This window comes from Salvia splendens, chromosome 17 (genome assembly GCF_004379255.2).
Source record: "Salvia splendens isolate huo1 chromosome 17, SspV2, whole genome shotgun sequence".
NCBI classification, from domain to species: Eukaryota; Viridiplantae; Streptophyta; class Magnoliopsida; order Lamiales; family Lamiaceae; genus Salvia; species Salvia splendens.
In genome coordinates, this window is record NC_056048.1 from 3885719 (window position 1) to 3898501 (window position 12783).

General features: G+C 39.4%; 4 protein-coding genes across 6 annotated transcripts; 3 read left to right on the forward strand and 1 right to left on the reverse strand.

Moving 5' to 3' along the window:
* The first annotated feature begins 616 nt into the window (after positions 1-616).
* LOC121773885 (U3 small nucleolar RNA-associated protein 6 homolog) lies at positions 617-3820 on the forward strand. The gene is made up of 6 exons (XM_042170809.1): positions 617-1130; positions 1306-1914; positions 2279-2728; positions 2933-3105; positions 3205-3388; positions 3556-3820. Exons 1-6 carry the CDS (start codon positions 735-737, stop codon positions 3646-3648), a joined length of 1905 nt encoding a protein of 634 aa, XP_042026743.1. The 5' UTR covers positions 617-734; the 3' UTR covers positions 3649-3820.
* Positions 3795-6178, reverse strand: LOC121773888. Of its 3 annotated transcripts, none has more exons than XM_042170813.1 (7): positions 6036-6178; positions 5178-5408; positions 4940-5059; positions 4703-4861; positions 4380-4552; positions 4118-4223; positions 3795-4027 (listed from the first exon to the last, which is right to left on the reverse strand). In XM_042170813.1, exons 2-7 carry the CDS (start codon positions 5385-5387, stop codon positions 3998-4000), a joined length of 798 nt encoding a protein of 265 aa, XP_042026747.1. In that variant the 5' UTR covers positions 5388-5408; positions 6036-6178; the 3' UTR covers positions 3795-3997. The 3 variants fall into 3 exon arrangements, with proteins under 3 accessions (XP_042026747.1, XP_042026745.1, XP_042026746.1); XM_042170811.1 differs by lacking the exon at positions 6036-6178 and adding an exon at positions 5803-6020; XM_042170812.1 differs by lacking the exon at positions 6036-6178 and adding an exon at positions 5578-5735.
* Positions 6179-6391: 213 nt separating this feature from the next.
* On the forward strand, positions 6392-8778 carry LOC121773887 (aminomethyltransferase, mitochondrial-like). The gene is made up of 4 exons (XM_042170810.1): positions 6392-6621; positions 7069-7641; positions 7879-7997; positions 8136-8778. The coding sequence occupies exons 2-4, from the start codon at positions 7081-7083 to the stop codon at positions 8680-8682; spliced, it is 1227 nt and encodes a 408-aa protein (XP_042026744.1). The 5' UTR covers positions 6392-6621; positions 7069-7080; the 3' UTR covers positions 8683-8778.
* Positions 8779-9883: 1105 nt separating this feature from the next.
* On the forward strand, positions 9884-12362 carry LOC121773524 (peroxisomal membrane protein PMP22-like). The gene is made up of 7 exons (XM_042170401.1): positions 9884-10043; positions 10223-10321; positions 11262-11363; positions 11524-11599; positions 11817-11887; positions 11965-12050; positions 12139-12362. The coding sequence occupies exons 1-7, from the start codon at positions 9972-9974 to the stop codon at positions 12188-12190; spliced, it is 558 nt and encodes a 185-aa protein (XP_042026335.1). The 5' UTR covers positions 9884-9971; the 3' UTR covers positions 12191-12362.
* The last annotated feature ends 421 nt before the right edge of the window (positions 12363-12783 follow it).

The following is a 12783-nucleotide window of genomic DNA, read 5'->3' on the forward strand; positions in this document are numbered from 1 at the left end:
ACACAAATACGAGAAAAATTCAATAATAATATTTAATTTTAAAAAGTACATTAATTTAAAAAATTACATAATTAAAAAAAATATAGATTTTAAAAAATTACATAATTAAAAAAAACTAACGCCGTGCAGTCCTTTGCGCCCACAACTCTTCAATTAAATCCTTTTGGAGTTGAATATGAGCATCCACTTGGCGCATGTCGGCATGTGCTTGGAGGCGGTCGGCTTCATCGTGAGGTACCCCGCTTCATATGTTGGGGGCGGCCACGCCGTGGCTTGGACTGGCTTCATTATCGTCGTTGGTCCAACTAGTCAGTTGTACACCTTCATCTTCGACAATCATGTTGTGCATGGTTCGAAAATTAAATAAATAAATAAAATGGGCTGGTCAATCGCTCGCCGATCGGGAGCCTGCAATGGCGGCCAGCCGATCGGCGAGAGGATCGGCTAGCGCCCGAAAATCGGCGTCCGCTCGCCGAATTGCCGCTCACCACCTGCAATGGTTCGGCGAGCGAACCGGCCAGCGCTGGGAATCGGCTAGCCGGTCCGCTCGCCGCCGTCGTGGATGCTCTAAAATAGCCCAATTATGGAGCCCACACTGGTATTCAATCACTAACCCTAGTTAAGCCCTCCTTCTCCCTCAACGCTGCTTCTCTTCTTCTTCGTCGCGCAGACACACAATCCGCCGCCGCCGTCGACAAATTCACTAACGCACACTTTCACGGAGCTCGGAAGCGATGGCGGACGTCGTTCAATTCAAGCTCGAGCGCATGCTCGACGAGCTAGACGACCTAGAGCGCCGCGGTTTGTTCAGCCGCCGCGAGATTGCCGAGATAGTCAAAATGCGCCGCAAATTCGAGTACCGCCTCAAGCGTCCTAGTCCCCTGAAGGAAGACTTTTTGACCTACATAGACTACGAAAAGCAGCTCGACGCCCTCCGCGCCCTCCGTAAAAAATCTCTCGAGAGGAAATCCGGCGGCGATAAATCGAAAAAGACGATCTCGGATTACGCCGGCGTTACCAGGATTCTCCTCATTTACCGGCTCGCCACGAATCGGTTTAAGGGAGATATCGAGCTATGGTTTCAGTACCTCGAATTTTGCAGGGCGCGAGGTCACGGCAGGATGAAAAAAGTAATTTGCTGCATTTGCTTCAAATTATTGTTTTTACTTAGTGTTATAGGTGTTTAGCAACCGATTTTCAATAGTTCCAATTTTATTTCTATTACATTTATGCATAATCCTATTTGAATTTGAATGATAGGGTTTTCGGTTATTGGATATCTTATTTGTGGTGTGATTATGTTAGGCATTGGCTCAATTAGTCAGATTTCATCCAAAAGTACCTTGTGTGTGGATATATGCTGCGGCTTGGGAGTTCGACAACAATCTGAATGTTGCTGCTGCCCGTGCTCTGATGCAAAATGGTTTGAGGTCCTGTCCAGCTTCTGAGGACCTATGGGTGGAGTATCTTCGCATGGAACTCACATACCTTAACAAGTTGAAAGCTCGAAAGATTGCCTTAGGTGAGGGTAAAGCTAGTGGCAAGAGGAATGCTGATGAGCAACAGTGGAGAGAGGAGAACCAGGACTTGTTCATGTCTTTGGATGAGAATGTGGATAAGATATCCAGCTCTCAAGAAAAACCGGATGTGTTCAGGGAGCATGGCTTGACCCTCCTTGATACTGTCTATAGTGGTGCAATTGAAGCCTTACCAACTTCCTTCAGTCTAAGAACTCGGTTTCTGGATATACTTGAAGCAACAGAGTTGGTTAGTTCAGAAGAAATGCGAACAAAGATACACCATGACATGAAAAGGGATTTTTCAAAGGATCCTCAGTACTGGGACTGGCTTGCTAGAGTTGAAATAGCTGATACCAAAGGAGTAAATTCTGTGCAGTTAGGCCGAGCAGTTCAGGTATTAACTTTTAGCAATATTTTGAATTTGCAAAATGTTGAAGCTTATGCGTGGTAGATGGTTCTGATTCTTGATTATTGCTAGAAATGTTGAAGTATGAAATCACATATGCTTTTCTTCTGATACTCTTTTATACTCTTAGAGGGCGTTTACTTTGAGTAATATGATAGATAGATAGATAGATAGATCAAAATAATCCAAACTAATCCACCATTTACTTTTGATGGATTGATTAATTTTAAACTTGTTTCACCATCTTATCTTCAAATACTCAGTCCTATACTATCAGTCTATCACTCAAAGTAAACACCCCCTTAATCTCCAGTTTTAATCAATATTCACCTTGTACATATGAATCTCCTAGGTTTATGAGGAGGGTTTAAAGTCTACGCCATCACCTATCATGGTTGAACTTTATTTAAAGTTCCTCATGGAAGCAGTTGATAGGGATGGAGAAGGTGTCATTCAATTCGACACGCATGCTCCTGCCATTGAGATTGTTTCACATATTTTGGAAGTATTTGAGAAAGCAGAGAGCCTTGGCTGCATTAATGAAGATCTTGCTTGCCAACATGTTTCATATCTTTTACACTTAAGTAAACTGGTTGAAGCCAAGATGCTTGCTGAAAAACTCTGCTCTGGAGAGTTTCCAAATGCAGTGAATTTATGGACTTTACGACTCACCATAGAAATGAGGTGTATTCAGAATAAATCTCTCACACCGAGCAAGGCTGATATGCTCTATATCTTCGAACTGCTGAGAAATATTCTGAAGAAACTTAGCGTTTCAGAAGCAGAGAGTTTGTGGACTATGGTATGCTTAAATTTTCTAATGCTTTACTTTTTTCTTTATGTAGTTTTCCCTAAATAAATAGATACTTTGAAAATGTTAATGCCACCATTCCTGTTACTCATCCAGAGGTTTTTCATTACATCAAATCATGATTTTTTCTTAATTTTTAGCTTTTCTAGTTCTCATACATAATTTGGTGGACTTTACTCATGATTGTTGCTGTAGGGGCTGAAATATTTTGCAAATCAGAGACGTCATTTTGACGAGCTTGTTGAGATGTCAGTTCTATTATTGGCCAAAGATGGTGGAAATGATAGCGGGTTTTCACTCTCATCAACAATTGTAAATTATGTACTTCAAAGGGATGGAGTTGAACGTGCAAGAGAGATGTATAAGAGGTATTATGGTGTATTTTCTTTTTATTTTTTTTCAGTGTTTATGCCTGGCATGACATATTTCATAGTATGTCACTGATATTATTTCTGTCTCAATTGCAGATTTCTTGCATTACCACATCCTGGACTTCAATTATACAGAGATTGTATCGAGCTAGAGTCGAACCTTGCATCTGTGGGTGATAAGACAGGTCTGACCAATGCTCGGAAGCTATATGAATCTGCACTTACAACTTATGACCAAGATGCAAACCTATGGCGTGACTATCACTGCTTGGAGATAAAGGTTAATCCTGAGTCTCTCTTATCTCAATACACAAACACCATATGCAGTAAAAATGCAAAATAGGTGTTAAAATTGCCAACTTTTATTGACTTTTTCATTTGTTTAACGCACCTATTTGCTGCTATTTTGCACATGAATTTAATATAATTCCGCTCTTCATTTACCAGACGGGAACTTCAGAAACTGCCGCAGCTGTTCATTGGCGTGCTAGAAAAACCCTTAAAAACAATGCAGCCCAGCTCCTATCTTCAAAATCATGACGACTTCTGTATATCTTAATTCGTTAGCTTTGAGCTAGTTGTTTGCGTTTCATTTTCGAGTGTTGTATTTGCAATATACGGAGTATATGGAAACAAGGAGCTAAAGCTGTAATTCAATTTTGTTCACCTTTTTTTGGAGGCAAGAATTTGAGTAAAACCAATCATTTCAGCATATTTATAACCTCACTTTGAATACAAGATAAGTAGCTGATATATTGTGGTATAAGGTAGTAATTGAGATGAAACTGATGTAAGATGCACTTTCTAAGCTCGTATTATTGTTGCTAAGATGTCTCAATAGCTACCTCTTGGCATTTATTATACATGAAAATATTTTTGGTAACTCTCTTCACACTCTTGGCCACTGTGGACTCACAACCTGCAATAACAAGAGCTGAATAGACTAAGGCAACATATCTGATTTTTTATAAACTAGAAGTAGAACAATTCTCTAGAGATGGCAGCCCACCTCAAGTGTGCTAAATACAAGTCTCATTCTGCTGGCTACGAGCGATGGCTCTTCAGCGCAGCCCATCACTGCCATTTGCTCCAGCTGGAGAGTTTTCACCGGGAGCCTTGATTCCAGTCATATATGCACGGAAAAGCACACCATTCTTAGTGATAATTAATCAGCGGAAGCTATACAAAGGGGTACATAACATATTCGGATTGCAGAAACGGGCGATGTCATCAACATGAAGACATAAAAAGTTGACATCATCACCACTTACCAGGCCATTCCTCTCATGTAGTAGGCATTTGCTATAATTGCACAGAAGCCCTTCCAAGAGATCAGCATTTCTTCCGACACCGGAGGACTGGATGACCATCTGACTACGGTTGGTTGTGGTGTGCAAAGAATAGTTATGAACACAATGCTCAGCCACATTATACATTCGTCCACCTGAAGCAAGTGGCATTGGTCATAACACACAATGCAGGAGAAACAGGTTTTGTTGCCACCCTCTGGCCATGGAAATGGCATATCGTATTTAAACAAGAAAACAAATCACCATATGTCGATGTAAAACAATGAAGCTATGCAGGGACTCACTTCCTGTGAGATAATACTGGACCTTAGACCAGTATTTCCACCATAGGTTTGCATTGCCTCAATCTCAACACCGGATTCCTTCATATCAGTCAGCTCTTTCCTCAAGCCCTCGTCCGTGCATCCCAATTCGTATGCGTTTACACCAGCGCTGATGAACTCCTATGAATCATACCATCAGCATCTCCTCCACTAATGAAATAAGCTAACAAGGGGCCAAAAGCTAACTATAGAATATACTTTCAAGTTGTCACCTCCTCCACGCTCTACATAATTCCTGTACCGCCTCAACAAACTGGTTGCTATATTACGTGATGACCGGTACTCATTTTCTGGAGAAATAGAATCTTGAGAACGGCACTAGAAGTAGACAGAAACACGGTATAATAAGCAATCACACCCAAATATATCTACTTATTCATCAAGACTAGATGTGTGTGCTTTGTTGCTGAATAATGGCAAGAAAAAAAATACTCACCAGCCACCTTCTTGAAGTGATTTGGTGGGAGAAACTGTGTAGTTTGAGTTGATTACTGAAATTTTGAGGACAAGACCAGTTCGACCGGTGAAACTTGGAATTGCAAGTATGAAACAAGGGATTTATATGTATGGATTTGGAGTTGGTAGTCTCTTGAAGCACATTCAAGTCCATAGGTGTTTGGCAAATGTTAAAGGTAACTGTCAACATAGTTGAATCAAGAGCTTCAACCTGAAACAACAAATGGAGTTCTGCTTCAACATTTTAGCTCAAGAATCACTGAATTAGGCAACAAACCACGAACAAATTAAGCATATTTAGTGTAACTCAGTATCACATAATCAGCAAACTTGTTTAAAGATACAGCCTCAAAGAACCATTAAATCTTCCTATGTCCAACCTTTGCTTGCTTCCAGTTATCTTCAGCATCACAACATAAAAAACAACATATGAAAGGAAACCACAACTCAACTAACTAGAGCTTTAATTGAATTACTACTTAATGTTTTAGTAGGATTATAAACCAATAAAGACTAAAAATTAACTTATGATCACATGATTGGCATCATCCCACCCAACAAAGAAACAAAAAAAAATACGAACTTTGAGGAGAACTTAAAATAACCTTAAAAGGGTCTAGACACTTTCATCAGCAACACAAGAAATTGCCTGCTTTATCAGAAAAGGAAAGTGAACTTCACAGGATCAATTCTTAGGAGATAAATACGAAAGTGGATATAGAAGATATATGAGAAGAATCTAAAATAATTTCGATGGGGGCCACGAATTTAGTGAATGGCTGTGGAGATTACGCAACAACGAATTATGAATCCCCAGAAATTTGAAAATCACACGCACTCGATTTTTCTGGCTACGGGCGTTTTGGAGCTTCCAAAAACAGTCATCCGACGTCGTTCGGTGGAACTATCCCAGTGGTCCTTATGCTTTTGAATAATCCCATTTCAGTCCGCGGAATTTGTCATTTTTGATGAATTAGTTCTCTTTATTTGTCTCAATATTTCAGTAGTAGTCAGCTATTGGTAGATGTTTCAGTATTACCATGGCCATGAAACTTGGTATAAACTTTGCCAAAACCTTGGTATAAACACCTTACCTAACTCAAAAAAGTGTTGTTGGACTATAAAAGTGAAATCCAATTATAAAAAATGATTCTTTTTTGGTTGGTGGATCAGATTCTCAATCTTTTCACAAACATAAAATAGAAGCAGACAAAGGGGGAAAGGGTAATTGAATATCTATCACCACTCACTCAAGATTGGTCTTGATCTTGCTGAGAGAGCCTCCTCCACCCACTAAATCCTTTATTTCTTTTACTCATTTTAATTTACCCAATTCCATTCCAATAACCATTAATATACCGTAAATTAAACCATAAATCGAACATATACTTGACAAGAAAAAAAATCATTCGTCAGTTGTTGAGGTACTGAATTTCTTTCTCTGTTGAATCTCAATGCATTATGCATTGCATTTCGCAATGGGTTTGCTCAAGATCGTGTTTTGTTCTTCTTGCTAATTCGCATTAGTATGTCGATTTTGTTTCTTTTTCTAACTCTAGGTTGGTTGGTGAGATAATCTTCTTTATTACGCTAATCGGATCTGGTTTCATTAATTCCAATTTTTCTCTGTTTTACTACATTCGATGAGATTATGTTACAAATGTTTTATATTGTTTGGTTGCCGATTGTGCTATTGATGGAAATGTTGGATTTTGCAGTTATTCTGTAGGTTCAATTTTCTATTAGTTGCGTTGCTTACAAACTGTATGGTATAAAGCCTCACTGAGCTTTAGCTTGTTTGCCTCTTTTCTTGATGAGTTATCGTATGAATTAGCCTCCCTTTAGTGAATTTCATCATTTTCTGCAATTAGGTGCTTATAAATATGAGGGGAGGGGGATTGTGGCAGCTCGGTCAATCAATTACCCGTCGCTTGGCTCAGTCGGATAAGAAAACAGTTGCTCGTCGATGCTTTGCATCAGAGGCGGACCTCAAGAAGACAGCTCTGTATGACTTCCATGTCGCCCATGGCGGGAAGATGGTCCCTTTTGCAGGCTGGAGCATGCCAATTCAGTACAAGGACTCGATCATGGACTCCACGCTCAACTGCAGGGAGAACGGCAGCCTCTTTGATGTTGCGCATATGTGTGGTCTGAGTCTCAAAGGAAAAGACTGCATCCCCTTTCTTGAGAAGCTCGTGATTGCTGATGTCGCTGGCCTTGCACCCGGAACAGGGACTTTGACTGTCTTTACTAATGAGAAAGGTGGTGCGATTGATGATTCAGTGATCACTAAGGTGACTAATGAGCACATTTACTTGGTTGTGAATGCTGGATGCAGAGACAAAGATCTTGCCCATATCGAGGAACACATGAAAGCGTTCACATCAAAAGGTGGGGATGTTTCTTGGCACATCCACGATGAACGATCTCTTTTGGCCCTCCAGGTCTTACATTTTCCCTTTCCGATTTGGCAAGTATATGCTTTTATTCTTTGAGATGTTGTTCTTTTGAGCATCGTCTCATGATAAGTCGAAGGAGCGACTCCAATAACATTAGTACATGTATTAGGTTTCTAACAAATCAGAACGATTGAAAACATTATGTCGGTTAAACTTAGTTGTACTAATTACCTGGTGATTGCTGTACTCACTTGCCTAATTTCTCTTAATATCTCGGTGCAGGGACCCCTTTCTGCCCCGGTTTTGCAGCACTTGACAAAAGAAGATTTGAGCAAACTGTACTTCGGTGAGTTCCAGGTGTTGGATATCAACGGGGCGCTCTGCTACCTCACAAGAACAGGGTACGTTGCTTTATTTGGCTCGTCTTCATAAATGTTTACTGAGTAATCGGTCTTTAAGTGATGGCTCGAACTATTAGAATTTTTGCATAGTCGATACACAGTTCTCTGCAACAGTCGGTTAAGTTGGTAAACTCGCAGGTACACCGGTGAAGATGGTTTTGAAATATCAGTCCCGTCTGAGAATGCAGTCGATCTGGCAAAGGCCATTCTGGAGAAATCCGAAGGCAAGGTGAGGCTGACAGGGCTAGGTGCTCGGGACAGTCTTCGTCTAGAGGCTGGCTTGTGCTTGTACGGACACGACATGGAGCAACACACGACCCCTGTCGAAGCAGGACTGACATGGGCCATAGGGAAGCGGAGAAGGGCAGAAGGCGGATTCTTGGGCGCAGAAGTGATACTGAAGCAGATCGAGCAAGGGCCACCTGTCAGGAGAGTCGGGCTCTTCTCTGCTGGCCCGCCTGCCAGGAGTCACTGCGAGATTCAAGACGAGAAGGGGCAGAACATAGGCGAAGTCACGAGTGGAGGATTCAGCCCGTGTCTTAAGAAGAACATAGCCATGGGGTATGTGAAATCTGGACACCACAAGAATGGCACCAAACTGAAGATCGTCGTACGAGGGAAGGTCTACGATGGATCCATCACTAAAATGCCTTTTGTTCCTCCCAAGTATTACAAGTCATCTTGATTCTTTCTTATTTGTCGAATAACTGTTGCTTCTGAGGTACTACTACTTTTTCTGGTGAACTCAAAATGGTGCAATCAACTATCAAATTTCATGTCATGGCAGTTTTTTTTTAATTATTATTATTTTTTTCTTTTGTTTTGCGGTTGGATTGATATTTTTGTAGGAGTCTGAAGTTTGATAAGGTGCATCTGCAATTCGATGATGTTTGTGAAATATAGGTTTGCTTTGTTATGAAATGTTACCACCCAAATATAACTTTTGACATAAAATTTCATACTATTATCTCGCCGACGACATCTATCCAAAATTAGCGGACGTTGGCCAAAGCCCATTTCGTGTCCAACTCATCCTAAAAGGGAAAAGAGCTCATAATGGACATGAAATAAGCATTCAGTGTTAGCAAGCTAACACTGTTCATGATCGTGAAAGGTCCGATGCATATTTGGTACAAGGACGTACTCGTCAATATATTGTATGCTTGCATTATATTGCACAAAACGATAATCAATAACTATTGCATAACATGATAATCGATACTATAGGAGCTAAAACCCCTAATTAGAAGACGAACACACATTGGACCGCAAGTGGAAACCCATCTTGAGAGTGCGCTCAGGCTCAAACATTCCGAGTTTATCAGCTTTGTCATTTGTCGTCAATCACGAACCCCAAAACCAACTCCAACACGATTTAACTGGATTCACATTTTTCTTTATTTAAATTATGTATTTTTTTTGCTAAATAAAGATCATAAAAAATTATGCATTACGAAATTGTTTCATAACAATTCTGCGTAGTTGCAAGGAACCCAATATTTCTCTTCCAATGGAGGATTCAATAGATTTAAAATTCAGAAAATATGTAGAAAGTACGAATAAAAATTTCCGAAGTTGTTGCGAAGATACAGAGAAATTGATTTGAAGGTGCTAAATCTTTTACACATAAAAGTAGTTGAGTTTAAGTCTTAATTGATGAATGAAAGAGAAAATAATTGAATTGTGATAAGTGGATAAATAGATAAAAAGCAGTAAAATTTTTTGGTGGCGGCAGTATAAATGAAGGCGGAAAGAGATTAGTAGTTGTGAAGTAAACGAGGGGAATATTCTGTAAACCGTTGACAGTTGACGAGCATATTTTCGTAGCACCCGCCCTTCCGCAGCGGGCCCCACCAATCCTATGATTCCCCCAACATTTATCTCATCTCACCACATCCAATTCAAGATTCACCCTCTCTCCCCGACTCCAATTAACCTCTGCTGCAATTGTGGGGTGAGAATTGAGAAAGAAAGATGGCATCAGTTGCGAAGAAAGGATTGCAGCAGTATTTGGCGCAGCTCCAGCAACACCCTCTCCGAACCAAGGTCATCTCTCCTTCCTTTTACTCTTGATTTCCTCTGCTACTTTTGCGTTTCTTCATTTCATTTCACTCTATTGTATTGTATTGTATTGTATTGTATTGTATTGTATTGTATTGTATTGTATTGTATTGTTTCCCCCTCCGATTCTAGGAAAAGATCTGATTTTGAATTGAGTTTTGCAGATGATAACTGCGGGAGTGCTGTCGGCGACCAGTGATATTGTGGCCCAGAAACTCTCTGGCATTCCCAAGCTTCAGCTCAAGCGACTTCTTCTTAAAGTGGTACTGTTTGATTCCTCAAATTTTATCATTCAACAAGGAAACTGTGGAATAGTTATAGTATTCTTCAAATTTCCCAAGTGTGGGAATAGCTTATTCTTGAGTGATGCTTTTTTGATGTGATAGATTATTGAGATATCTAACAAATAGTGAGAAAATCCCGTGTGTTGATTCTGGTAGTTGAGTGTGTCCCTTTACTGATTTGTTAGGCAGATGAGGTCATAGATGGCCGGCCTATTAATGTTTAGCCTATGGGGGTCGGCACAGATTTATTGCTGGTTTGGTAGTGATCCCGTTTCTTCTTCAATATCGCGTGTTTGCCTTATATTCCCTACTTCTTTCGAAAATTGAAGGTCGTTGTATCGTTTCTAATAGGCTATTATATGAAACATTCTTAGCATCTATTCTGATGATACAAGCAACTCCTTCCGTTTCTAGAAGCTCTGCTGGTCCTAAAGATTGATGATAACTGTGTCTCGAACTTCAAGTAGCATTCTGTTTTTCTTATGGAAGAAAAAGGATTGAAGCATGATCAATGATGACGTTTTATGCCAAAGGACTACGGTGTAAGGGTGAATAAGTGGCACACCGCTGTTCGTTCAAGGGTACACGAACATCTCCTGTAGGGGCATGAATGTACCCGAGTTATGCTTAACCGTGGTTCAACTTGAGCCAACTATACCAATACTATAAATGCACTATCAGTATGTTGATCTAACAGAAATTCATGAAACTGATCCTCAACATTATCCTTAATTTGACATCAATTACTGCTTACAAGCAAAGACATTGAACATTTGTGGATGCACTTATTGATAGGTTTTCATAGTTTTCAGACATTTGCATTAGATGACACTTTGTTACCATAGTGACGAGTTCAAGCTGTTCCAATACCGCCATGTTTCTGCAGTTACTCGTTATAATTTAAATCCATACAATGCAGATATTCGGGTCAGCTTATTTGGGGCCATTAGGGCATTATTTCCACATATTGCTGGATAAAATTTTCAAAGGGAACAAGGACACCAAAACTGTAGCTAAGAAGGTACTCCCTATTCTTGTATTCTCTACTGTGTTATCTTATATTTCTATCGTTCCACTGAATTTCTGGCATTAGTAAGAAATACTTCTATAGACAGTTCTGATGCCTCGACGATTCTCTCATAAACTACGAAACTAAAAATGACAGAATTGAATCCTTTCAGGTGGTGCTGGAGCAACTTACAATTTCACCTTGGAACAACCTGATGTTTATGATTTACTACGGCTTAGTTATCGAGGGTGAGTCTACACCACAGCTTCTCTCACTCTTAAGTAGTACTACAATTCTCCTCCTTAGCGAAATGCTGTCGAATTGCACAAGAATCAAGTTAGATGGTAGGAAAATACGAATCTCACAACATGGTGAACGAGAACGCATACTTGTTGAAAGTGTGCAAAATTTACTAATTTGTATCCCGTATACGATTTAATTAACTTGTATTTATAATTTGCACAGGGAGGTCCTGGTTCCATACGAAATCTAAAATCAAGAAGGAATATCCGACTGTCCAGTATACGTCGTGGACAGTAAGTAACGTTAAATGGTTCGGTTTTAATGTTTGCTGTTAATACATTGAAAAGGCTTATGTATTTAACATATGCAGTTCTGGCCTGTGGTTGGATGGGTGAATCATCAGTATGTGCCACTGCAGTTCCGTGTAATTCTCCAGAGCGTCGTTGCTTGTTTCTGGTACGATATACTATTTGCTCCTCCGATCCCGGAGAGGGATGTGTTTCCATCAATGTTTCTTATTCTGATTTTGTTGTATGTTTCACAGGGGAATATTTCTGAATCTAAGAGCCAAGTCTCTTGCAATTGCTAAACCTTGAGGAGAGGAGAGGAGAGGAGGAAGTTATGTTGTTTGGTTTGGAAATTGTCACCTTGTTTAGCATGGTCTATTATTTCTGCATTGAAAACTATAATATGTATTGTTTGAGCCATGGTGTTTTAAAACTAATTAAAATTATTCTTATATTATGTTGATTCGATCGACTATGAAAATTGAAATATTCTTGAAGATAGAACAACACATCTTATGGAAAAAAATATTAAGGTACTATGGTATAGAGACATCATCTCTCAAAATCACAACCTTATTATATACTTACTTATGCAAATTGTTTGTGTTTGTATTTAGGTTGTGATTTTATGACATTAAATTAAACTATGCACGTAATTGTTTTTTTTCAAAATTTGACATGAGTTTTATTGGATAAAGAATAATTACAAATTGAAATGCAGAGTATATTGTAGCATTCAAATTATGAGTAGAGTAAATACTCCTCGAAGAAAATAGGATTATGATGACTTCATCACAAAAATATTGCCAGGAAAAGAATTTTATTTTAAATTGTATAGTAATTAGTAAAAGAATAATGCTGAAGTTCTGAAATGACTGAAATCCAATTTTAATAGGAAATGA